General features: G+C 35.3%; 2 protein-coding genes across 3 annotated transcripts; both read left to right on the top strand.

Annotated features, from left to right (window-relative positions):
• Positions 1-1,988: 1,988 nt before the first annotated feature.
• Positions 1,989-13,959, top strand: arhgef3l (Rho guanine nucleotide exchange factor (GEF) 3, like). Of its 2 annotated transcripts, XM_051879505.1 has the most exons (13): positions 1,990-2,369; positions 2,586-2,643; positions 2,760-2,822; positions 4,301-4,345; positions 4,579-4,686; positions 6,027-6,191; positions 6,649-6,711; positions 6,783-6,879; positions 6,958-7,034; positions 7,203-7,460; positions 9,842-10,012; positions 10,124-10,316; positions 13,066-13,959. In XM_051879505.1, the coding sequence occupies exons 1-13, from the start codon at positions 2,314-2,316 to the stop codon at positions 13,311-13,313; spliced, it is 1,602 nt and encodes a 533-aa protein (XP_051735465.1). In that variant the 5' UTR covers positions 1,990-2,313; the 3' UTR covers positions 13,314-13,959. The 2 variants fall into 2 exon arrangements, with proteins under 2 accessions (XP_051735466.1, XP_051735465.1); XM_051879506.1 differs by lacking the exon at positions 2,760-2,822 and having other exon boundaries at positions 1,989-2,369.
• Positions 13,960-18,207: 4,248 nt separating this feature from the next.
• Positions 18,208-23,778, top strand: usp21 (ubiquitin specific peptidase 21). Its single transcript, XM_051880239.1, has 12 exons — positions 18,208-18,363; positions 18,761-18,814; positions 18,908-19,025; positions 19,298-19,412; positions 19,557-19,679; positions 19,765-19,829; positions 20,318-20,421; positions 20,507-20,593; positions 20,675-20,753; positions 22,511-22,618; positions 22,722-22,836; positions 23,076-23,778. Exons 1-12 carry the CDS (start codon positions 18,208-18,210, stop codon positions 23,164-23,166), a joined length of 1,215 nt encoding a protein of 404 aa, XP_051736199.1. The 3' UTR covers positions 23,167-23,778.
• Positions 23,779-24,259: the final 481 nt, after the last annotated feature.

Below are 24,259 nucleotides of genomic sequence, written 5' to 3'. Positions count from 1 at the left end.
TAAAATCTTCCACTTAAAAACATTATTTTCGTAAGCTTTGTTAAAATATTTCACAACAATAATAAATAGTCTGGGTCAACATTTGATTAGGATCAAGTCTTTAAATGAATATAGATAATAGAATTTTCTCCAATTGTTGACAAAGTTTTTATGTGCTGTATTGTGAGTCACTCCACTTAAACTGGGCCACTTCATGACATGAACCTTTTTAGTTTAAATTCCCTCCAGTTTGGCCGTTAAACTGTTCTGAGTCACTGTTTTATTGAAAATTAAATTATCCAACTCCCACTTGCCTTGCAAATTACAGCACATTGTTTTTTTCATATGAGTTGTAACTTGTCCCTCTTTTCTATTGATCTATCTCAACCCTACTGCAAAGAAGTTCAAAGCGTGATGCTGCCACCATTAGGCATCACATTGGAAACTGTCTGTGGTGCTGTTTTATTTTTACTCTTGCTCTTATCTCATTACAGAATCATTCTCCAAATGCTTGTGGGCAAACATTTGGTTTTTATTAATGGTACTTTTCAAGAATAGATAAAGTTTGGTGCTTTGTTACTTTTTTTAAAAAAAAGCATTGGAGGCACCATGTTTTTTTTTTTTTTAAATTAACCTAGCATCTAAAGTAGTGAGTTTTAAATACAATAAATGTGTATTAAATTAAAATATAAGCAGAAAGACGCGTAAATCCCATTCCACTTACTCCATTTTTATGTAGTTTGTGTAGTGCTGTTCACATTTGGTAAGCTCAACCATTCTGTTATTGAGGAAAAAAATCTGTAACCCTCTGATGCTGCTCACGTGGCGGTCAAAAATGACAACTTTTTTATTTTAATGAAATGAATACTATATTTTAGTTTTATACTGTTTTTTTTTTTTTAATATATATTTTGTATTTTTAGGGGATTTTATGGTACTAGATTATATTTATGTAATAGTTATGATCCATTTATTACCTGTTAGTCACTTTTTGAGCATATACCTGAAAATTAAACTGTCATAAATATTGATTGCTTTGGAGCACAGACTTAAGTTTGGTCTCTTTTTACAGAAGACACTTGAAAAAAAGTTTAAAACAAAAGAAAAAAAAAAGTTGTAGAAGTTTATTATGAAAAATGCATAAAATACTATTTTTAAATTGTATATGAAATATATATTTTCCAAAACATGTTTTACTCTAAATTTGTGAATAAATCAAAGCCATAAATCTAAAGTAAGTCCAAATTTGTGGTTGATATCTCAAAAAATGAGCTTTCAGTAAGATTTTGTTTGGGCGCCGTACCAAACGTTTCCACTAGATGAAATTCACTTCCCATTCATTTCCAATGCGGTCATATTTGACTGCGAACATTACAGGTGTGACTATTTTCCAGGACAATTTAACCTTTCTGAAGCATGTCCATGATTTTGTGTGTGTTTTCACATAGCAAGTGCCAAAACCTTCATACCATTCCAATGAAGTAAAACATTTCTTAAAAAAAAAAAAAAAAAAAAAGCACTAGAGGGTTAAGAGAAATGTGAGCTAAACAATTAAAAACTAACATTTAGTCTCAAACTAGTTGGCCTCTTCTGACTGAATTTAGTCTAAACTTGCAACCATGTTAACTAATTCTGTTTTTATTATTATTTTGATTGTTGTAAATTGTTGCTAGGAAATAATGAAATCAGAAGGATTAGGGTTTTAAATTTTTAGATGTCTTAAATTTTGGTAACAGGGCTACAAAAATGTTCAAACCTCATTTAAGTGAATACGAATAGAAACTGCTCGTATAATATATAGTTTGAACATCAACATTTTCTAAAGGTTCTCAAAGATCATAAAAATAGGCCTTAATTTCTGTGAATTCTTTTTTTGAAAAACACTTTCTTCCTGACATGCTTTAGGAAAAGCCCAATTTATGACACGTGAGCATCTCTGTCATGTACTGAGCCAGTCATGATCTAATCAACTGTATCATTTTCAGAAATGGGTCAGAAGATTTGGTTTAACTTCCGTCCTCTTCAATGATGGCGTTATGTATGACTGGCGTAATTACACAGAGAACCAAGGATCTGTCAGAGACGTTAAAGAGTGGTGGTTTGGCTTCGTTCTGCCTGACAACAGGAAGTACACTTTTTTTTCTTGCACAGGATGTGGTTTCAGACATGCAAGTGTAAGAGGAAGAGGGGAGGGCTGGAAGAGAGTGCACATTAAGTTTTTTGTCTTTTCTTTGAAAAGTTGTAACAGGTGCTTCTAAGATTTATGGTCTGATTTTTAACGTAATACTCTTTCGTTTACCGGCGTTTCTATTCATAAGCACATCAGAAGATGCTATGAGAGAGGAAAATATGGAGCCTGAAGAGACGGAGGTTGATTCACCACCTTCCTGGTATGACTTTTTTTTTTTTCACAGATCATCAATAGTTACTTAAACTAAATCATTTTGGTGTCTAAATATCATTCTGATTGGCTGTTGTGCCCTATAAATTCACTTTAGTCTAATGTCCGTATACTAACGACTAAAAAAGATAATATTTGCATTATATTTTCTAAGATTATGTCTTTTCAGTGTAATAATACCACTTATTTGATATTACTTTTTCAGGTCTCCTGTATCTAGAGACAGACTCCTCACATGTGCCAACTTGTCAGATTACGCAGGGGTAAGATTTGTTTTGGGCATAAATCTTCTACAAAAAATTTTGTTGGACAGACCTTGCACTGTAGGTCTTGTTCCTTTGAGGGAAACCAATGTGTTATCTGTTGGTTTTCTGAGCAGAAGAAAAGAAAACAAGACCCAAGTAGTGATGCTGAGAATTCAGCCCGAATCTTGGAGGACTGTGTAAGTTGTTGTCTATGATATTAGATACAACATGTCTGTTGTAAAACATTTCTGAAATTGTCTTATGGAATATACTGGATGTCTGAGTGTGATAATTTGAGCATCTGTTACAAAAAGCCGCAATGTTTCCTGTTAGGCTGTCTTGAGGTGATCTAAAGATGATCTACTCAGATCTACTCAGGTTAAAGCTCCTCCCTATAAGCTTTAACTTAATAATTGATTATTTATGACGATTAATGGGCATCGATTGAGCAGTCTAATGTGGTGAAAGTGGTCTGCTTGTTTGTGCTCTACACCGGAAACTTGTTAAGACAGACCAGGTGACTTCATAACAATCAATGGTTTTCCTGGTCTGTTACACAAGGCATCTAGAGAATAGAGCAATCATAGCCATTTTTTTATAGAATTGAAGGAAGGCTACAGTAAAAGAATTAAGCAACTTGTTCTCAGCTGAAAAAAAAGCTGACAGGAAAAAAAGCTTTACAACTCTGTTTCCTGTCTCATTCCGCTACATGCACACACTTTGAGTGATAGAAGTCTCGCTCGCAGTTGGCATTGTGTTTCTTCAACTACCTTCATTTTTGGCTCTGTGGACTTATAAAAAATAATCTCTCTGAAAACATACTTAATGATCGATAAAAATAAAAAGATTGGATGTGGAAGCTGTGCAGCGGTGTGGTGAACAGGTAAAGCTGTTAATATAAGGTGACTTGAATTTTGTTTCGACCAATTAGCATCTAGGACCAGAACTATGTGTCTAAATTGGGGCTAATCATATTCTGTGGTGGAAATGATGTGGCTGAAAGGCCTAGTTTTTGACAGAGGCTAAATTAGTTAGAATTTAATATATCCTAAATACACTCAATATTTCACATTTGGAATAATTTGGCAAAATTACAGAATTTATTGGAAATGACACACGGTAAAAATATTCTGTGATATTTATCTTATCTTCACACAATGCATGGTTCATTTTTCATATTGAGCTCTTCACCGTCGTTGTCATCTCAAAATTTTTGATACAACTATATATTTTGATAATTAATTTTTGCTGTGGAAATTAAATCATAATTTGTCTTAAGGCGTTAAGATATTGATATAAAGACAATAAATGTATGAGTATTTATTTTTTAGATTATTATAGTTTTTAAAATGGATTTTTACGATTTGTTTTATATTTCACAACTGAAGTCTGGGTCTGGGGCAACAGTAAAACAAATTAAAAACAAATTATGAAAAAAGAAAGTTTCCAAAAACCATTATAAACAACCTTCGTATAGAAAAAAGAAAAAAGTTTTAATAAAAAAAAATGCATGTAGCTGAAGAAACACCCACTCTGTGTGAAAGCAAATATTTACTGATATTTAGATATATACATAGACATACTTTATATATACCGTATATGTTTACTGCTTTTATTTGATTGTTTGTGGTTATGGTCGTGCTGACATCTGTGCTATACTTCACGTCTCTTTCAGGAAGACGATGACTTTCCCATCAGTGACCACATACAAGATTCTGAGGTACAGAAATTATTATGCATCTTTGTTCCTAGTACCTTTCTGCTGAACACAGAAATGATCCATCAACCTTCATAGTAGTCAAAACATCACAATCAAAGTCTGAGAAAGCTGTGTCGGTTAACTTTCTCAGTTTCAGTAAATGTCTTGGTGATGCATGCTAGACATTTCATGGTCCATGTAAACATGTAAATTTTAACCTTGACCCTCATTCTCTGCTGCTGGCCTCATATTAGGGTCCATGTAACAAAAGAGTCAAACCAGTAGACAAAAGTGCTTCAGTCACTGGTATCATAACACCGGTGAAGACCCCTGCACTGAAACGCTTGGGCCAATCCATACAGGTGAGTTATGCACACATACTGAAACCAGTCAGCTTTTTCTCATCCATCTTATTTAGCCAAAATGTTGAAACTTTTTTTTAGTTTAACTATCATCGGCAATAACAATGAGAGCTACATTTTTGAGGGTTTTGCTAGGTATTATATATTTTTTAAATCAATAAAGTACATATTTAACATAAGGTAGATATTATAAATGTATTTAAATTAATAAGTTACATATATGCTACATTTATATTTAAATATATACAGTCAAACCAAAATTTATTAAGACACCTTCAACATTTCATTCATTAATACAGTTTATTCACTAAAGTTTTAAAAAATGGTAATAAAATATGACAAGATCTCAGAGTTAAACTGTGTCAGAAAAAAATAATCTTAATTATGATAACACTTAAGCAAAACATGGTCAGGTCAAAGTGTCTGAATAATTTTTGGGTATAATATGTCACAGTTTATTTTGCTATCCTCACTTACATAAATGAACCTGCACCCACTAGTAAAAATATATCAAAAATATAAAAAATGTCTGAATAATTTTTGGTTTGACTGTATGTATATATATATATATATATATATATATGGGGATTTATATAACATGTTTATATATCATCTTAATATATATATTTATATTTTTAATGTACATGAATATTTTACACACTCTTTCTCTCTCACATACACTGCCGTTCAAAAGTTTGGAATCAGTAAGACTTTTTTAAGTCTCTTCTGTTCACTAAGGCTGCATTTATTTGAACAAAAATACAGTAAAAATTGTGAAATATTATTGCAATTTAAAATAATTGTTTTCTGTTTGAATATATGTTAAAATGTAATTTATTCCTGCATTATTTCAGCATCATTACTCCAGTCTTCTGTCACATGATCTTTCAGAAATCCTTCTAATATACTGATTTGGTTCTTAAGAAACATTTCTGTTTATTATCAATGCTGAAAACAGTTGTGTACACTTTTCTTTGATAAATAGAAGGTTCATAAGAACAGCAATGATCTGAAATAGAAATCTTTTGTAAAATTATAAATGTCTTTACTGTCACTTTTGATCAATTTAATGTATTCTTGCTGAATTTAAGTATTAATTTTTTTCAACAAAAATCTTACCGATCCCAAACTTTTGAACGACAGTGTATATTCATTATTTTTTGATAATTTTTTAAAAATATATTTTTCAGTCCTTTTTTTAGATCTGTTTTTATACGTTCCATGAAAATATAAATTATATCAAATTTATGTATAATATATATATATATATATATATATATGTGTGTGTGTGTGTGTGTGTGTGTGAATATATAAATATTTGTTTTGTTTTGTTTGCTCAGCGTTCAATCAGTTTTCGGACAGAGGCCCGGCCATTGCCCCCAATGCCAATAAGAACACGTCAGAAGGCCTCTTCATTTCCACGGCGGCGGAGCAGCCAGCTATGGAGTGATACAGTGGACAGTCTGAGCCACGAACTCAGTACCAAAGAGATCAAGCGACAAGAGGTGTGGTAAAGCTGCTTGAATTAATGCCACAACACAAAGGAATGCTTCATACTCTAAATGTGTTTTTTGCATGATTAATTCAGCTCTTACTTAAAGTTACATTCTCATGCTTTGGCTTTAATTAAAAGATTCAAACTAGTAGTATGTACCTTAATACCTTTTTAAAGAGCTTACAGCTGCCCAACTCTGTCTTCACTACCTTAGTTGTGAAACAGGAAGTGAGCTGGTATATGAGGCCATGTTCTCTATTTCAGTGTCAGAATTTCCTCTAAAAGAAACTAGCTCTACCACACAGTAGCAATGAGCACTGGCAAAACTGACTGGTAACTTGTGATAGTAGCACAGTTTTAAATGTGTGTGTGTTTGCGGTACCTTCTACAAGGCCTCATGATAGCTACCTGTACACTTTTAACCCTTATTTGTATGTCATTAACCTCTTTATTTTCTTCACCTGCAGGTAATCTATGAGTTAACTCAGGGAGAGAAACAGCTCATTGAGGATCTAAGTCTAGTGAAAAAGGTTTGTCCAGGATTCAACAGGTTTGTCTTTATGATTTATATAATAGATTTTAATTTCAACTGTCCTCGCAGGTGTACTATGAACCGATGCTGAAATTAGACATCATGACAGAAAGTGAGCTGGGACAGATATTTGGAACCCTTGATTCTTTAATACCCCTTCATGAAGGTAAATGTCAGTGAACTCTTTGTAGGTGTCTCTTTGAAGTGTAATGATGTATTCACTACTATTTGCCTGTGCGTTCAGATCTTTTAGCTCGTCTTGAAGGTCTTCGTGGAGCTGAGAAGACTGTGCAAGAGGTCGGCCCGACCATGATGGATTGGGTTAGTCTAACATTAGATAGCCTAGATAATAACAAACAATTTTTCGTAGTCTGTATTTCATTCTTAAAACATTTTTGCCTCTGTTATTATTGATGCACATTCAAGTTCACCCATATAACTTCATGAGAACATCTGAGGTGTTATAAGCTCTTTGCTCTCCTTTTATAGTTTCCCTGTCTGGAGGCGTACATCACATACTGCTGTAACCAGGTTGGGGCAAAAGCTCTGCTTGATCAAAAGAAACAGGACCGGCGGGTTGAGCATTTCTTGCGGCTGTGCCAGGAGTCATCCTTCAGCAGAAAGCTGGACCTGTGGAACTTTCTGGACTTGCCCCGCAGCAGACTGGTGAAATATCCTCTGCTGTTAAAGGAGATCCAGAAGAGCACTCCACCTGACCATCCGGATGAGGAAGCGTTGCCTCAGGCTGTAAGTTCAGATGCTTCCACATACAAACTAACATTGGATATCAGGGCTTGACATTAACACCCGCCAAATGCGGGTGGATTTCAGCAGTGGCGTGTAATGCAGTCACTCCTACTAGCCCTTTGGCAGGTTGAATTTTATATTTAATACATTTTTCAATTGTAGTCTTTTCAGCATCTGAAATAATAAACTAAGTGCAATGTAGTGTTGTCAAAAATATAGAACTTTCAATACATGTCAATACTGAAATATTTGAAATTCTTCCAATACTAATTTTCCGCAGAATAGATACACGATACCAGCTGCGCTTTCTCGCTCTCTCATCTCTCCGACAGCGTGTTGACACACAAACCCGCCTTCCCTCACTCAGCCATTTAATTTGATCCGGATGAATATTGTTGGTGTTACAGGGCTTGAATTTCGGCACGCACATAAAGCCATAACTAAAATTTTTGCTGCTTATCACACTTAAACAGTCAAATACACACAAAACAATGTCAAAATGCCGGTCTTGGTGAGTATTGTTGTAAATACAGTCTGTTATGTTTTAAGTGAACATAAACAGTTAAGAAAGAAAAGGCATGTGTAACAGTATATTGGATCCATGCATCAGGTCTTAAAGTGACAGCAGCCTAATATACCTGCTGCCAAATTATGAGATAATATTAAAAATATCTATATGGCAGTTTTTCTCCATGGTTTTAATGTCAAAATTGTGGCCAGCAAAAATGCTGAATGGCTAGTAACTATGGAAAACCACTAGCCGCAGTGGCTGGTGAGCAAAAAAGTTAATGTCAAGCCCTGTTGGATACAAGTCACTTGTTTGGTTCCTGAATGAATCAGTGTTTTGAACAAATTGGTTGAGTGATTGATGAAACGATTCACACTTAAAGCCAGTGGCTGAATTCGGAATAGCATACCAGCATATTCTTTTTTATTTGTGCCATATAAATGAGAGAAAATGTAAGAGTAGTATGCTAGTATGCTACTTGAATTCAGCCAGTCACTTCAGAGTTCTTATTGTTAACTAAAACGAAAACTATTAAAAATAGTTTTTGTTAATTGAAATAAAGCTGAAATAAAATAAAATATAAATATCAGATGAAAAACTGAAACTTAAAAAAAATTTAAATGTTGTCTTGGCAACTAAATGAAATAAGAAATTCAAGTTGAAGCACTAAAATTGCTAAAACCGTTATTAAAAAAAAAAAAAAAAGCTAAATAGAAATATTAAAAAAAAAAAATAATACTAATAAATATGACAAATGCACAACAAAATTACTAAGATTAAAAAGAAAACTGAAAAATATAAAAAATAAGGCTAATTCAAAATGTTAATAAATACTATAATACTACATAAATAATACTTAAATAACACTAGTTTAGTTTCTAAATGAATCAGTGTTTTTAACTGTGCAGTAATCGATTTCTGAGAAACACTGTTGATATTAAAAATCGACACCCAAACAAGCACACCCCTTCCTTCATTGCTCCGCCCCCAAAATAACAAACACACTATGCAATACAGGCAACCAGCTGGTGCATCAGACAGCTCGAGTGAGTATGGATGAATCAGCGGTGATTCAACAACAACAGCAGCATGCAACAGCGTATCTTGGTTCTGTGAAACATAGCAACAACCAATGTTACTCACGTATCGAGCAGAAACAAAGCAACAGGCCTTCAGGCCTTCCCACTCTCTAACGTCTCTCCAGCGCTGGAAATCTTTTCCAATATTAATGCCGATTGTAGCTCTTGCCTGATTGTAACCCTTCTCCTTCCAAATATATTCCTCAGACCTTTTCCGCTTTGGTAATATTTCAGCCATCTCTGTTTCTACAGTCTTTCTACAAAAGAAAGACTCTCTCTCCCCCATCATGAGTGTATACGCCCCCTACTGCTGATTGTTTACAAGAGTATTTTGGTTCTTTGTGGATGATTGGTGATACACTTTGTTTTTTTTTCTCCTATTTACACAGCCAGGACTATGTACAAACATTTTTTCAGCAAACACAAAACAGATGTTTAACAATATTCATTGTTTGTTTAGGTGTTGATTTAAATTTTCAGCAGTGTTTCTCAGAAATGTGTTTCATGTATTCACTCATAAATACAGTCGTTTTTTTCCGCCACTTACTGGTGTAACAATGCAACCAGCAGAAAGAGTCACTGAAAAATCCCCACCGCTAATACACTGACTGACATTCTTTCAGCAATGCGCAAACACGGACAAGCGGAGTGATATAAACAGTGAAAATTTCCAGTGCTGTTGGACTATTTTAGGAATGCCGATCAGCCAATCAAATTCAAAGACTAGAACTGTTGTAATTCATAAATAAAATAATCTAATTATTAAAGCATTCTTTTATTTCTTGTTACCTCAGATGGATCTAATCCAAAGGATTATAACAGAAGTCAATCTTAAAACTGGGGAGGCTGAGTGTCAGTTTTACAGACGGGGTCTGTGCTACTCAGAAGACAGCCAGAGGGTTTCAGAAATACAGGCCTCTCGTTTTTTGTACTGTCACGGTGAATTGAAGAGTACTAAAGGACAGGTAACTCATACATTGTAATCTGTTTACAAAAGAGCTTTTGAATTAACACAGCAGGTCTAATAACTAAACGCAGTCCACACTTATATGCTACTCCTCCTTTCTCCTCTGTAGAAGCTGCATGTGTTCCTCTTTGAGCTGGTTTTGGTTTTGACTCGACCAGTGGCACAGGACAGGGAAGGACCGGTCCAGTTCCAGGTGTATCGTCAGCCCCTCCCAGCTGCTCACCTCCATCTGGAGGACCTACCCGATGGAGAGCCAAGCAGTTCTGGAGCCTTTCGTGGGGCCTTTACGGGCAATGATAAAAGTAATGGCATTGCATCTTACACTTGTAATAATAATAAAAAAATTAATAAAAATATTAACCATATTTTAACCAATTTTGCTTGCAATCAATAATATGATTCAAATGAATAAACATTATTTTAAAACAGTTACAGTCATATCAGTTATTTAGTTTGACATCAGTGTCTAATTAATTTCTTTTCAGGCAACATACCTAAATTATTAAATTTTTCGATATTAATTGATATATTATTACATTATTTTCTTTGTTTTGTTTTTTAAAATGAAAATTTAAATTTGTATTAACCCTCTGGTAACCCTCATTTTTGGCCAAAATGTTTTGCTGTTTTATATTTATTTTTTTAATTTTTACTCCATCAGAATAGTACAAAACTTGGTGACTTTTGTCCCACTTCCTATATGAACCCACAATAAATTGGGGACGTGATTCGAAAAGGCTAAATGGCCTTGAAAAAACATAGTCTCTGTTTGCTGTCAAAAGTGATTGCTATAGGCAATTAATGGAAAATATGAAAACAGAGCATATTCTTGTCACAATCTACAAATCTGCCAAAAAAAGAACAGCAATAAAGGGGTTAAACTCAAAACATCAAAAGTGCAAAATGACACTCATTGACGTACATACTTTCACAACCTCACACGCACACATATGAACTGATGTGACTGTAACAGAGCAAATTTTTGCTAAGTTGTGAAATAACATCAATCATTCAGCCACAATACAGGAAAAAGCACACAGCAATGAAGGGCAAACAGACACACACACACATACACACCACACACATATACACACAGAAATTAACTGGTGAGACTAACAAATGAAAAATAATAATAATAATTTGCGTACATCCAGAAACTTTAGGCAGGTGCTCGATCAGATAAAGCACTTCACTGAAAATAAACAAGAATCGGCACACAAGCCCTTGAAAAAGGTTTATCCTTTGTTCCTAAAACATATCATAATGAATTCTGTCTTTGTAGATTTTCAGAAGTTTTTTAGAACGTTATGACTTAAAAGTTTTGACATGAACAGCGTAATAAGAATTTGCACTCCTCAAAATGTTAAAGTAGTTCACCAACTAACTCTGGAGTTTTGCGTACTAAATCCACATTTTTTCCACCAAAAAAATTGAAATCCTTCATTAGAAACATACTGTCAATTGTTTGAAAGGGATGTGGGACAAGCTTTTAATAAAAAATGAGATTAATTTTAAAGAGCTTTTAATAATTTACCAAAAAGAGCTCAAAGAAATGCTTTACTGGGGTTAAAAAATAATAAAACTCAGTATTATGATCAAAAAATGTATCGACAACATGGAAATTAATCTTTTTACGTTAAGTTGAGAGGTGATCCAACTGCAACTTTTAAAGGGTTAGTTCACCCAAAAATGAAAATTCTGTCATTTATTAGTCACCCTTATGCCGTTCCACACCAGTATGACCTTTGTTAATCTTCGGAACGCAAATTGAGATATTTTTGGTGAAATCCGATGGTTCCATGAGGCCTACATAGGGAGCAATGACATTTCCTCTGTCAAGATCCATTAATGTACTAAAAACATATTTAAATTTATTCATGTGAGTACAGTGGTTCAATATTAATATTATAAAGCGACGAGAATATTTTTGGTGCGCCAAAAAAAACTAAATAATGACTTATATAGTGATGGCCGATTTCAAAACACTGCGTCAGGAAGCTTCGGAGCATAATGAATCAGCGTGTCGAATCAGCGGTTTGGAGCGCCAAAGTCACATGATTTTGGCGGTTTGACACGCGATCCGAATCATGATTTGACACGCTGATTCATTATGCTCCGAAGCTTCCTGAAGCAGTGTTTTGAAATCAGCCATCACTATATAAGTTGTTATTTATTTATTTTTTTTTGGCGCACCAAAAATATTCTTGTCGCTTTATAATATTAATATTGAACCACTACTCACATGAACTGATTTAAATATGTTTTTAGTACCTTTATGGGTCTTGAGAGAGGAAATGTCATTGCTCCCTATGTAGGCCTCACGGAGCCATCGGATTTCAACAAAAATATCTCAATTTATGTTCCGAAGATGAACGAAGGTCTTACGGGTGTGGAACGGCATGAGGGTGAGTAATAAATGACATTATTTTCATTTTTGGGTGAACTAACCCTTTAAGATTGTGATACATGAGACATTGCAATATTTTCTTCAAAGTGCTGGTGATATATCAAAAAATGAATTCAAATTTTTAAAATTTGATTATACTAACCACACCTGTAATATATATTTATGTACTTAAAGTACATAAAGATATTTTCAAACCACCAGTTTGACCTATCATTAGCAGAAGTGACAGTGTGCTGATTCTTGTTTATTTTCAGTGAATAAAACAAAGTAAATTTTGAGAATTTGTTAAATAAAATCAGTAATTCATCCAAAATGCAGAACACACATACAATAATGAAGGGGTGACATTGTAACATATCCAGAATGCACAATGTTCAGGTTTGACTGTAATCATAATGCAAAAACTAACACTTTAAATCAACATTTAAAAAAACAAACAAACAAAAAAACACTAAACTTTGACAAAAGTAGCCTTTGATAATGTCTACATACAAGTGTACAACCCAACAAGTGTGAGGCCCAAATGAACAGTACCAGAGGGTTATAACATGAAAAATTTTTGATTTACCATGGCTTTTATAATGCATGTGATGGCTTAAAAGTTCTCATTCTAATTCCACATTTTCTGCTTTTGCCGTTCCCAGTGAAGAATTGTTTCCGTGTGAGCACGACAGGCCGCTCCAAGTCTCAGTCCCACAGCCTGCAGGCTAATGACTCCTTCAATAAGCAGCAATGGATTTCTTGTCTGCGCCAAGCAATGGTCCAGTCACGGGACAGACAGGCTCAATCCAGCCACTGCAAACCCTCCGAGCGTTTAAGCCCTGACCCGGCACTCTATAACAACATCGCTGAACTGAACCTTAACTCTGATGTGGAGATGCCAGACACATAGGCCAGGGCTACCGGTGCTCTCCAGGTCAATGGTTCATTCACAATCACAGGATTTCACTTGTAATGTGATTGTGACCATGACAGCCAACTTTCACAGGACAAATTAAATCACGCACTTGCGGTTTCACGCCCTGTCTTGGAAACTGTGAGAATAATGTCATGTAGCTATTTTTGTATACTTCATATGTGGATGTTTGTTGGTGTCAGATGTCTAATGTAGGAAATATTTTGTATTAGATGTTTGCTTTTTGCTTAACCTGTTTATTTTTTTACATTGAGAATTTTGTGTGATATTTGTTGAATATGGGACATGTGAACCATCTCTCAGTTCCTCGTTCCTTTAAATTGTGTTTAAATGACATATCATTCCTCTCCATCTGATCTGGTCAATAAACATTAGTGCAATCTGAACGGTAACTAATCTTATGTGCGGCCAGGCATTTTGTCGTTGCACTTTGGCAGCATTAGGGCTAATAGTACTGCAAGTTTTTATTGATATAACCTGAATGTAACCTTAATGCTTATTTTTGCCATTTCTCTTAATTTAAAGGTACTCTGAGCCATTATAAAAAGGTATTTGTTTCCATTTTCCTTTCAGTGCATAATGGTTACCGTTTTGTTTTCAATAAACTGACAACTTCCATAAATGTGGACCTATTTAGTTTTTAACAAAACACAGTTAAGATTATTTGTAGCCTATGCATTGTTTCAGCATAGAATAGTACATATTGTCACACTTTTTACTCCAAAGTATATTTCTCATGGTAGGTTTAGCCTTTATTTTACAGTTACAATTACTATATGGGCACATATCGTAAAGTCTTTTTTCTACATTTCACTGTTATTTTCCAATAGTGGGGCATGTTGACACACTATACAGTTGTCACAACTGAATCAGCTATAAATCTATAAATTTAAACCAGAAGGGCGACCCCTAGGTGATCTGTGGTGGTAATACAGTTTGTCTGCCAATTATTGTTAGATAGCTCGGTGTAGCTGCTGTCAGATCCAATACAATACAGCTGACTGCTTCATCTGTCAACTAAAGTTTCTTTGCAAACTCTCCATTACTGTGCTTTTTTACAAAACAATCTGCAGCCATATTCTCAGAACAAACATATTTCTCAGACGCGATCCATGACGCCATTAAAAATACACCACCCATTTGTTCCTGCTCAGTTTTTTTTTTGCGCAAATGAGCTGTTTAATGAACGGGCATCTGTATGCTGTATCCAGTGTAGACAGCTTCAGTGATTATAATGAGTTCTATTTGCTTTTGAAGAGACGTGACGCTCGTAAGTGTCAAGCCCTATGGTCAAGCCTTGTTAACGGCTTGTAAAACTATTCGTCTATCATGTCTTGCTCTGGTAAGAATGTTTTTTTGTTTTTTTTTTGGCCAAAACTATATTTTGTTTAGTAGGCCTACTTAAACTTTTGCAGATAAAATCATTTAACTTATATTATATTAAATTGTAGTTTCTCAGGCAAAATGTGATGCAATTTTAACCTGTTAATTTAAAGCCATTATAATAATATGGCTAGCTAAACAATGGCTGGCAGGGATGGGGTGGGTTGATGCTGCGTTCCAGGCAGGTTTTTGAGCCCGTAAGTCATGACTTAAAACCACAACTCACGACTTTGTAGCGTTCCAGGCAAGTCATGCCAAGCTGCCTGAGCACAAGGAATTGTGGTAGCTAGATGTAAACAAACCAGCATGGCGGACCGCACGGGGCTTATGCTCATTTACAATAATTTCTATCGTTTCAGATACATAACATTGTAATACATAATCGTGTGTGTATTATTTATCATTATTATATTATTATTAATTTGATTGCAACGTTATATTGTCCTAAAACCAATTTCTCACCATGTACCACTTGCATAAACACCGCATCCGTAGGGGCTGCCATTGTTGTTTCGCGGGCTATGTGACGTCATAGCGCGGAACTGGGAGTCACGGGTTTGACTGCCGTTCCAGTGCACTTTCACGGGTAGAAGGTTGGACCCGTTATGGTTCCAGGCAAACCACGGGTTATGGTTTGCCTGGAACGTGGCATGAAACACAACTTTGAAAAATGTTACAACCATCCCCTTGCATACAACTAAGAACATTTTCTTTTTAATAATTTTATTTTACTAGAAAATGAAAAAGAAAGACGGATAGAGGTGTGCCTGTCAAATATTTTTAACTGATGAGGTTTCAAAGAATATACCCTGAATTCTCGGTTGATTAACCCAAACCTTGCTTACTTGAGGTATGCTGGTTCCAAAAACGCGTCTGGGAAATATTTCCCGTGACACAATACGGCAGAGGAATGGCATGCATGGGTGCTGTCCACGAAAGAAGCCTTTCCTAAAACCCAGGCACAAAAAAAGCCCACCTAGAGTTTGCCAGGCCCCATGCTGACAAAGATGAAGACTACTGGGACTCTATACTCTGGAGTGATGAGACCAAGATAAATGTTTTTGGAACTGATGGCTTCAAAACTGTATGGCGTCGCAAAGGTGAGGAATACAAAGAAAAATGCATGGTGCCTGCAGTGAAACATGGTGGTGGCAGTGTCCTTATGTGGGGCTGCATGAGTGCTGCTGGTGTCGGGGAGCTGCATTTCATTGATGGCATCATGAATTCACAGATGTACTGCTCTATACTGAAAGAGAAGATGCTACCATCACTCCGTGTCCTTGGTTGTCGTGCACTTTTTCAACATGACAATGATCCTAAACGCACATCTAAGGCCACTGTTGGATTTCTGAAGAAGAACAGGATGAAAGTGATTCAGTGGCTCCTGATCTGAACCCAATCGAACACATATGGGGAATTCTGAAGAGACAAATTGAGCATCACTCTCCATCCAGTCTCTAAAAGAGGTCATTCTTGAAGAATGGAAAAAGATAGATGTTGCAAAATGTCGGCAACTTGTTCATTCCATGCCTAGAAGACTTGGTGCTGTCATTTAAAATCATGGAGGCCATACAAAGTACTAGATGTAGTAGTTTTTGTTGTGGGGTGTACTCATTTTTGCATCACCCTAATTTGAGTAAAACTGAAAAATGTGTAATCTAAGTTATATTATTAACCTTACTTTCATGGTATAAGTTAAACAGATGTTATATTAAACTTAGTCTTGTCAACAGTTTGGAAATTGTTTTTGTGCTCATTGAGATATTGTTTAAATTTTACTTTTCAAAGGGGGTGTACTCATTTACGCTGAGCAATGTATACTGTATAATATAACATTGCATATATAACTGTAACTATATAACAAATTTAGTTACATTAATATAACTATATTAATTATATAACACGCATCTGAATACCTCTTAAGCAAACTAACCCTGTACATAACCTGCTCGGGTAGGTTTAGTGATATGCAAAGTGGGAGGAGTTGGATCTAGACCCCACCCCCTGGATCTTGTGTTCTGCAGTGAGAACCATCTCCAGATTTCATCAAAAAGATCTTCATTTGTGTTCCAAAGATGAACGAAAGTCTTGTGGGTTTGGAACGACATGAGGGTGAGTAATTAATGACAGAATTTTCATTTTTGGGTGAACTAACCCTTTAAGCATAAATATCGTTAAGGAAGTTTGTTCACACACTCCTGAGTCAAACAGTAAGTAGATTTGAGCTGTTGTCAGTCACAGAAAGAAAGACATCGTTCTGTAGCCTACTGTTCTTTTGGATTGTTCCAATAAACCTGTTTTGAAGCATTTTGCATGGCTGCTGTTTTTGCTTCTTTTGTCTAATTGTTACAACTTACCCCAGCATGTGTTACATCCTACCCCAGTAGTGAAGTATACACCATGTAAATGACATTAACTCATTAGGGCTGTGATATTTTTACAGAGGATTGAATCGGTGCTTTTTATAGTAAATAAACGTAGGTACTTTGTATAAAAGTTTGAGCACTCTAGCTACATTTAAGTTACAGATGCTGAAGTAAAAATTGTTACAACCATACCCTATACTCTTTATAAACATTGAAACTGGCATGCTTTCCATCATTTTTTCATAACATGTGCTGTAGTTTAATATACTGACTGTAGGTTGCGTGTAGACACGCTATGTCAGTGTCAAAGCTGTTCTTAAGCAAAGGAGAAGACATGGCTAATTATAGAAGGTCCTACAGAGAGAGAGGAAAGATTAGCCATGATTAAAGCTTGTTCACAAATACAGCGACAGGACAGACAGGTGAACAGCGGGTGTATTGAGAGGACAGTAACGCTTAAATGTTTAAAAATTGGGCTTGATGTTTAGATAGAAACACTGGCGCTCACTTACCATCAATCAAAAAATTAGTGGAGACAATACTGGGTTTCTAAGGGTGAGTACACAAAATGTTTGTGTGATCGTTTTATGTAATTAATGTAAAAATCATTTAATATACCTTTTATTTTATTTATTTTATAAACGGTTATGCTATTTGAATGTTTCTACATATTATTGCCAAGCATTGAAACAGTGCTGTATTCTCTATAGCTAAGTGAATTTTCACTTCTCTTTATATTCACTTTAAATAGAAAGTGGTTTTGTCAATAATTTATTAATCAGTCAAAATAGATGACGTAGCAGGCATTTTTTTGAGTTGTCAACTTCCTATCACTGCAAAACTGACACACTGTCAAACAATGTGACCATATTAAATATTCATGTTCCAGTGCATGCTGGGAAGAGGACTGAATCAAAAATTAATATTTTCAGCAATATTTACTATCTAAGAATGATTTGTTTTATGGTGTAGACTATTTCCACTTCGATTTAACACACGGCACACTCAGACAATCATAGCCGCTTAACATACTTAGTAAATAACGTATTCAAATTCGTTTCATTATTCGTCATTTCATTCACAGGCTCAGTGGTGAGGTTGCGTATTATGAAGACGTGGTAATGCCAAGATCTGAATCCACTGCAATGGACAGCTCTTGTCAGGCCTTGTGCCGCACCTTAGTCTCTCAAAACGGCCTTCAGCCAGAGAACGTGGACATTTCACAGTCTGTACTATACACGTCCATCATGGGACTCCTGCTGGTGACGGACAAAGAGGTGAGACAGTGCTGTGCCGTTGACACAATCTGTCTTATTAGTGTGTTTGACACATGGTATATATTATATATAGGCCTATCCTGTCAACATTTATATGTTGGAAACCGAAAGGCTTAGCTTGTCTGCAAACCAAATTAATAATTAATATAAAAATAGATGTGTTTTGGCACCTGTATGGGTTCTCACTGCCGTTTCTCCAGTGAGTTAAGTATATCTGGTCTTAACCTCAGTGTCATATGTGATAGTGTCTTCCCTCCCTCTTATAATTGGATCAGAGATCTATAAATGGACACTCAATCACTGCAGGAGGAATGCTAAATGGCAAACCTGTCACTGCTTGTGATGTAATTGAGGAAGTCACGCTGACAGTCATTTGCTGTCACTTTTTTTCCCACAGAGAGAGCTGCAATTGGGAAATGGACAAGTTGGACTGCGTAACATTGGAAATACTGTATGTTCTAATTAACAAATATGATGTAATGCCTATGTTTTAAAAAATGGTATCGTCTTCCATACATATTCACACAATATCTTTTGTTTTTAGTGTTTCCTCAATGCCATCGTGCAGTGTCTCTCCCACACTCGTAGTCTTCGGGACTACTGTCTGATGAAAGCTTTCCTTCAGGACAAGCACTCCAACCAAGAACCTGTGCTTATGAATGGTCAGCTGTCATTTAAACATTATTTTTTGAGGTGTAGTGGTACCAAAAAAATCAAAATTTGGGGCAGCATGATTATTTAAAAAAAACACACACACACACACAAATGTATTATTATTTATTTATTATTATTATTATTTTATTATATTACATTTTGTTTTAATTACATTCTATATTATTTTATCACATTTTTGTATCAGTTTAAAGATTTTAAAATCAGACATTCTTTCTCAGGTACTCTCTTTGTAATATTTTTGTTTATGATTTTCTCATAGAATTCTCTAAAGTTTTGTCTGGCCTGTGGGAATGTGATGGTGGGGAAACCACAGTGAATCCTGGGAAGTTTTATCGCGTCTTTAAAGAGTCTGTGCCTTACTTCAGTGGTTATAGGTATGTTCAATACAAATTATAACTGAATAACACAATATTCAAAATGTGTTAGTGTATTAACATTTGTCAATATTATTGGTATGTACCGTATATAATATGTTGCAATCAAATAATCTACTCATCTCATTTCTTTCTCTCACACAGTCAGCAGGATGCTCAGGAGTTCTTGCGGTTCCTCCTGGACAGGCTACATACAGAAATTAACCGTCGTCCATCCAAACGTCCTACAGTTATTGAAATTAAGGAACCAACATACACACGATTCAGGTACTCCATGAAGAGACAGATCCTGCAAAGAACAAACTGAGCTGGAGGTATTCAGATCCTCTAAATCACTCATTCTCTCCTGCAGGATTTCAGAGGAAGCCTTTGCAATGTGGCAGAGGCATCTTGACAGGGATGACAGTAAAATTGTTGGTAAGTAGCAGCGCTGTTAAAAAAATGATGGTATGATGCAACAGTTTTTCCAATAAAATGACTGGTTCTTTAATAACTTTAAAGGGTTAGTTCAACCAAAAATGAAAATTCTGTCATTAATTACTCACCCTCATGTCGTTCCACACCCATAAGACCTTCTTTCATCTTTGGAACACAAATGAAGATCTTTTTGATGAAATCTGAGAGCTTTCTGTCCCTCCATTAGACAGCTATGTGGACAGAATTTTCATTTTTGGGTGAACTAACCCTTCAATTTTAAGTGCCATCTGGAGGGCTTTGCATTACATTACTGTGCATTCAACAGTAAAATTTACTTAATATTTAAATGTTTTGGTTGCATAAATTATTAACTTTTTAATTCACTGCTGTAAAAAAACCTAATACTGATATGTTGTGCTATCTTTTTTCTTTTCTGTCCATCTTAAATCCTGATCACCTGGTACCCAAACATTTTTCCCTTGTCACAGATTTGTTCTCTGGTCAGCTGCGCAGTTCCTTGCACTGTTCAGTCTGCTCCCATTACTCCAACACCTTTGATGTGTTTTGTGACCTGTCACTCCCCATCCCAAAGGTAACACTCTCAGGTCCTGTCCTCACCTTCTGGTGTTGTGTGGATGATGTGTCATTTTGTGTGTGTGTGTGTGTGTGTGTTGCAGAAGAGTGATTATGGCCGAACTGTCACTCTGAGAGATTGTCTAGACCTCTTTTCCCAAGAGGAAAAACTTGATAAAGAAAACTCGCCGGTAAGTGAAAAGCATGTCCAGTTTGCTTGCATTTAAAATGGGCTTTTTACGCTGATACCTGTGGATTTGTGTGTGTCTTAGATGTGTGAGCGGTGTAACCGTCGCACTGAGAGCACAAAAAGACTGACCATCCAGAGGTTTCCTAGAATCCTGGTAATACGTATCCTTTTCAGTTTGTCAATGCTGAGTTAAAGGTGCAATGTGTAAAATTTATGAGGATCTATTGACAGACATTCAATATAATATACATAACTATGTTTTCAGTGGTGCGTAAGACCTTACATAATGAACTGTTATGTTTTTATTACCTTAGAATAAGCCATTTTTAACTCATACACCACGGCTTCCCCCTCCATGTCAAGTCGCCATTATGCATTCGTGTTTTTAGAGGCAACTTGTATCGTCACTACGTTGAGTAAGCACGAAAAAGTAGTAGTAGTAGTAGTAGTAGTCGTCATCTGGTTTATTAGAAGCAGAAATCGTTCTTTGTCAGAAGTAAGAACAAACCTCATTGCTTCACACAGGCTAATCTCTGCTGTCTCAGATGACGACATCTTTGTCTTGTGTCGCCCAGATGGCCACTGTAGCTTCTCCAAAAGGGAAGGGTGAGAGGGGTGTGTGCTGTTAGTTGCAGTTCACAACCTCACCGCTAGATTCCGCTAAAATTTACACATTGCACCTTTAAAGGGTTAGTTCACCCAAAAACGAAAATTTGAATAACAGAAGACATTGATTCATTCCACTGGGGTCATATGGATTACCGCCATGATTGCTGTGTGTGGTTTTTCAAGCATCAGCAAAGCGCCACTCATTCTTGCATTATATACAGTGTTGGAGAAAGTTACTTTTAAAAGTAATGCATTACATTATTTCGTTACTCCCTAAAAAGTAACTAATTGCATTACTTAGTTACTTTTTGTGAAAAGTAATGCGTTACATTACTTTTGCGTTACTTTTTCTTACCTGGGCTAGGCTTGCTTGTTTGTTTTTTAATATCAACAAAAAAAGTTCTATTTTTGGCAAATGTTAAGGCCCTTTCACACCAAAAGTGAAATGAATAAGCCTTAGGCTGAAGGAAATCCATATTTACGCCTGTACAGTAGAGGGCGCAGCTCAAACAAACCTTTCATCTGTGCTGCCATTCTGGATCGAAGAAGAATAGGATACAGGAAAAGGAAGTTCAACACTCTTATTTACTAATTTTTGATAATTAGTATGGTTGAATTAGATCATTGAAGGTCAGCAGCAAAGACATTGGTTTATAAAGTGAGATTAAATACAGAAAGTATATTTGTGTAATTTAATATAGTTAATTATTACAGGTTTGCATAAAATTCTGAGTTTGCATTTCACTGTTTTTATTCATTTTGAGGAATAATAAATGTTTTCGTGCAAGAGAGATGAGTAAATGCATGTTCACATTTAGTGTAGAACTACAATAACCATCATGTTCACACAGCGCACACAACACCTCTGCACTTTATTTCTCTCAACAAGGGGACAGGAGAGCTGTCAGTCAATAAATGTGAAAAAATAACTTGCGTTACTTATTTGAAAAAGTAACTTAGATATTTTGTTGTAAACTGAAAAGGTAATGCGTTACTTTACTAGTTACTTGGAAAAGTAATCTGATTACATAACTCATAAGTTACTTGAAATGTGTTACCCCCAACACTGATTATATGTCCCACATAGATTGATTATTTTTCTAAAAATCTTTGTGTTTATTGAAAGAAAGAAAATCATATACATCGGGGATGGCATGAGGTTGAGTAAATGATGAAAGAAATTTTATTTTTGGGTGAACTATCACTTTAATCAAACAGTAATGGAGCAGTAAGTGTAAGATCGTGTGACCAAGTACGTGCTTTACAAAAGGTACATGCTTATTGACATTGACTTAACTTGCCATCTCAGACTTAAATCGATTTACCATGTCAAGGTACTCAATCTCTAAAAGCACAGTGTTCGTTTCCTTCCCCCTGACCGGGCTGGATTTAGGGCCATTTGGACCTGTTGACTGTGGTGAGAACAAGAATGAGTATAATGTACTAACTTTATACATGATAAAGTTTGAATATTGTTATGTTTAGTGATGTATGCAATAAGGCTGAATGTTTGCTTTCAGGGCCAGTGCTGTATGATCTGTATGCAGTGTGCAATCATTCGGGCACGGTAAATATGGGTCACTACACAGCCGCATGTCGAGAGGAGGAGGGCTGGTGCTACTATAATGACTCATGGTGGGTGTTGTTTTTGCTCTGACCTTTTCTATACAGTAAAACAATGGTATTTAAAGGGCAATTCAAAGAGAAATCCTCTTACAATATACAAGAATAGTAATTTGCTCCTATTAGAGATAAAATAGAAAAGATTATATTTCTTTGTTTGATGACATTAGGATTTTTTTTATCGTAATAAAGAATTAATAGTTATTTTGATTAATAGAGCAGAAAACATTAATGCTCTGTTCCTTTCACAGTGTTGATGCAATATCAGAGGAGAAGCTTCAGTCCAATCAAGCATATGTTCTCTTCTATGAGCTCCAAAGCTGCAATATCACCAGAAAATGAGGGCAGAGAATGTATGTTGCTATGAGAGACTTCAATGATTATTTGGCAAACTTCCACTGGAAAAAAGTTGCACTGTGATATGGTTTAAAAAGCTAATGAGCAAGTCTGGTCATTTTAATTCATTGTTAAATTTCATTATTAAAGCCATGTTATTGAGGTATTTTTTTACTACTGTAAATAATGTTTGTATTAACTTATTAACTTAATGTTCATTCTTTTAGACAAAAAAATGTATGTTGTAAAAAAATCTGTAGATGTGTATGGACTTGTTTGCATCAAAATTGTTTTTGTTTTAATTTTCTTGCATGTTCTTATTCTGCAGTTAAAATCTGAATTTTGTTTTAATGTTGTTTAATTACGCAGGGCTAAACTAAACAAGGGATTTGTCTGGCTTAACATATATGAGGACTTCCATCATATAAAAGCTCTTGTGATTCATGCAATGACGTAAAATACCGTGCCATAAATGAATTCCTCCAATTTAAGTTTAGTCTATAGGTTGATTATAGCCATGTATTAGATATAGTTTTAAACTTACTTTGATTTAACATATATTCACTGCATATATGTGTTAAAAACCTTTAATGTTTGTTTTAGTTTAAATGTAGAAGAGTTAGTATAGGGAGTATTTTACTGCAGGCCACCCACATATAATTTAATAAATTAATATTTTATACATCTGACTCCAGTTCACTTATTTTAAAGGCACAATATGTAAGATTTGTGGATTACAATATCAAAAAACCACTAGAACAGTGTTATATTTGTTGTGTACTTACATTATCCCAGATGTTTCCAAGAATGTTTAAATCCTGAGAAATAAGCAATTTTAACCAGGACACGGAAAGTGTCCGTGCGTTGCCTATCAAGGGAATAACTTGATAGGCGGAATAACTGTTTGGATACATTTATAGACAGAAAACTAATAATTATTATATAGCTCAACACATTTAGTCTTATTGTTTGAATCTCGTTTTCTTGTTTATATTAATATGATAATATAGATCTAGCTTACTGCAGTGTGCAACAAGTGTCTCATAGCAGCCACAGAGCGAACGCACAGAGTAACATTATAACATCATTTTCAACACAC

The sequence above is a fragment of the Ctenopharyngodon idella genome, chromosome 22, assembly GCF_019924925.1.
Source record: "Ctenopharyngodon idella isolate HZGC_01 chromosome 22, HZGC01, whole genome shotgun sequence".
Lineage (NCBI taxonomy): Eukaryota > Metazoa > Chordata > Actinopteri > Cypriniformes > Xenocyprididae > Ctenopharyngodon > Ctenopharyngodon idella.
Note: the sequence above shows the minus strand (reverse complement) of the source record. Positions and strands in the feature narration are given on the sequence as shown.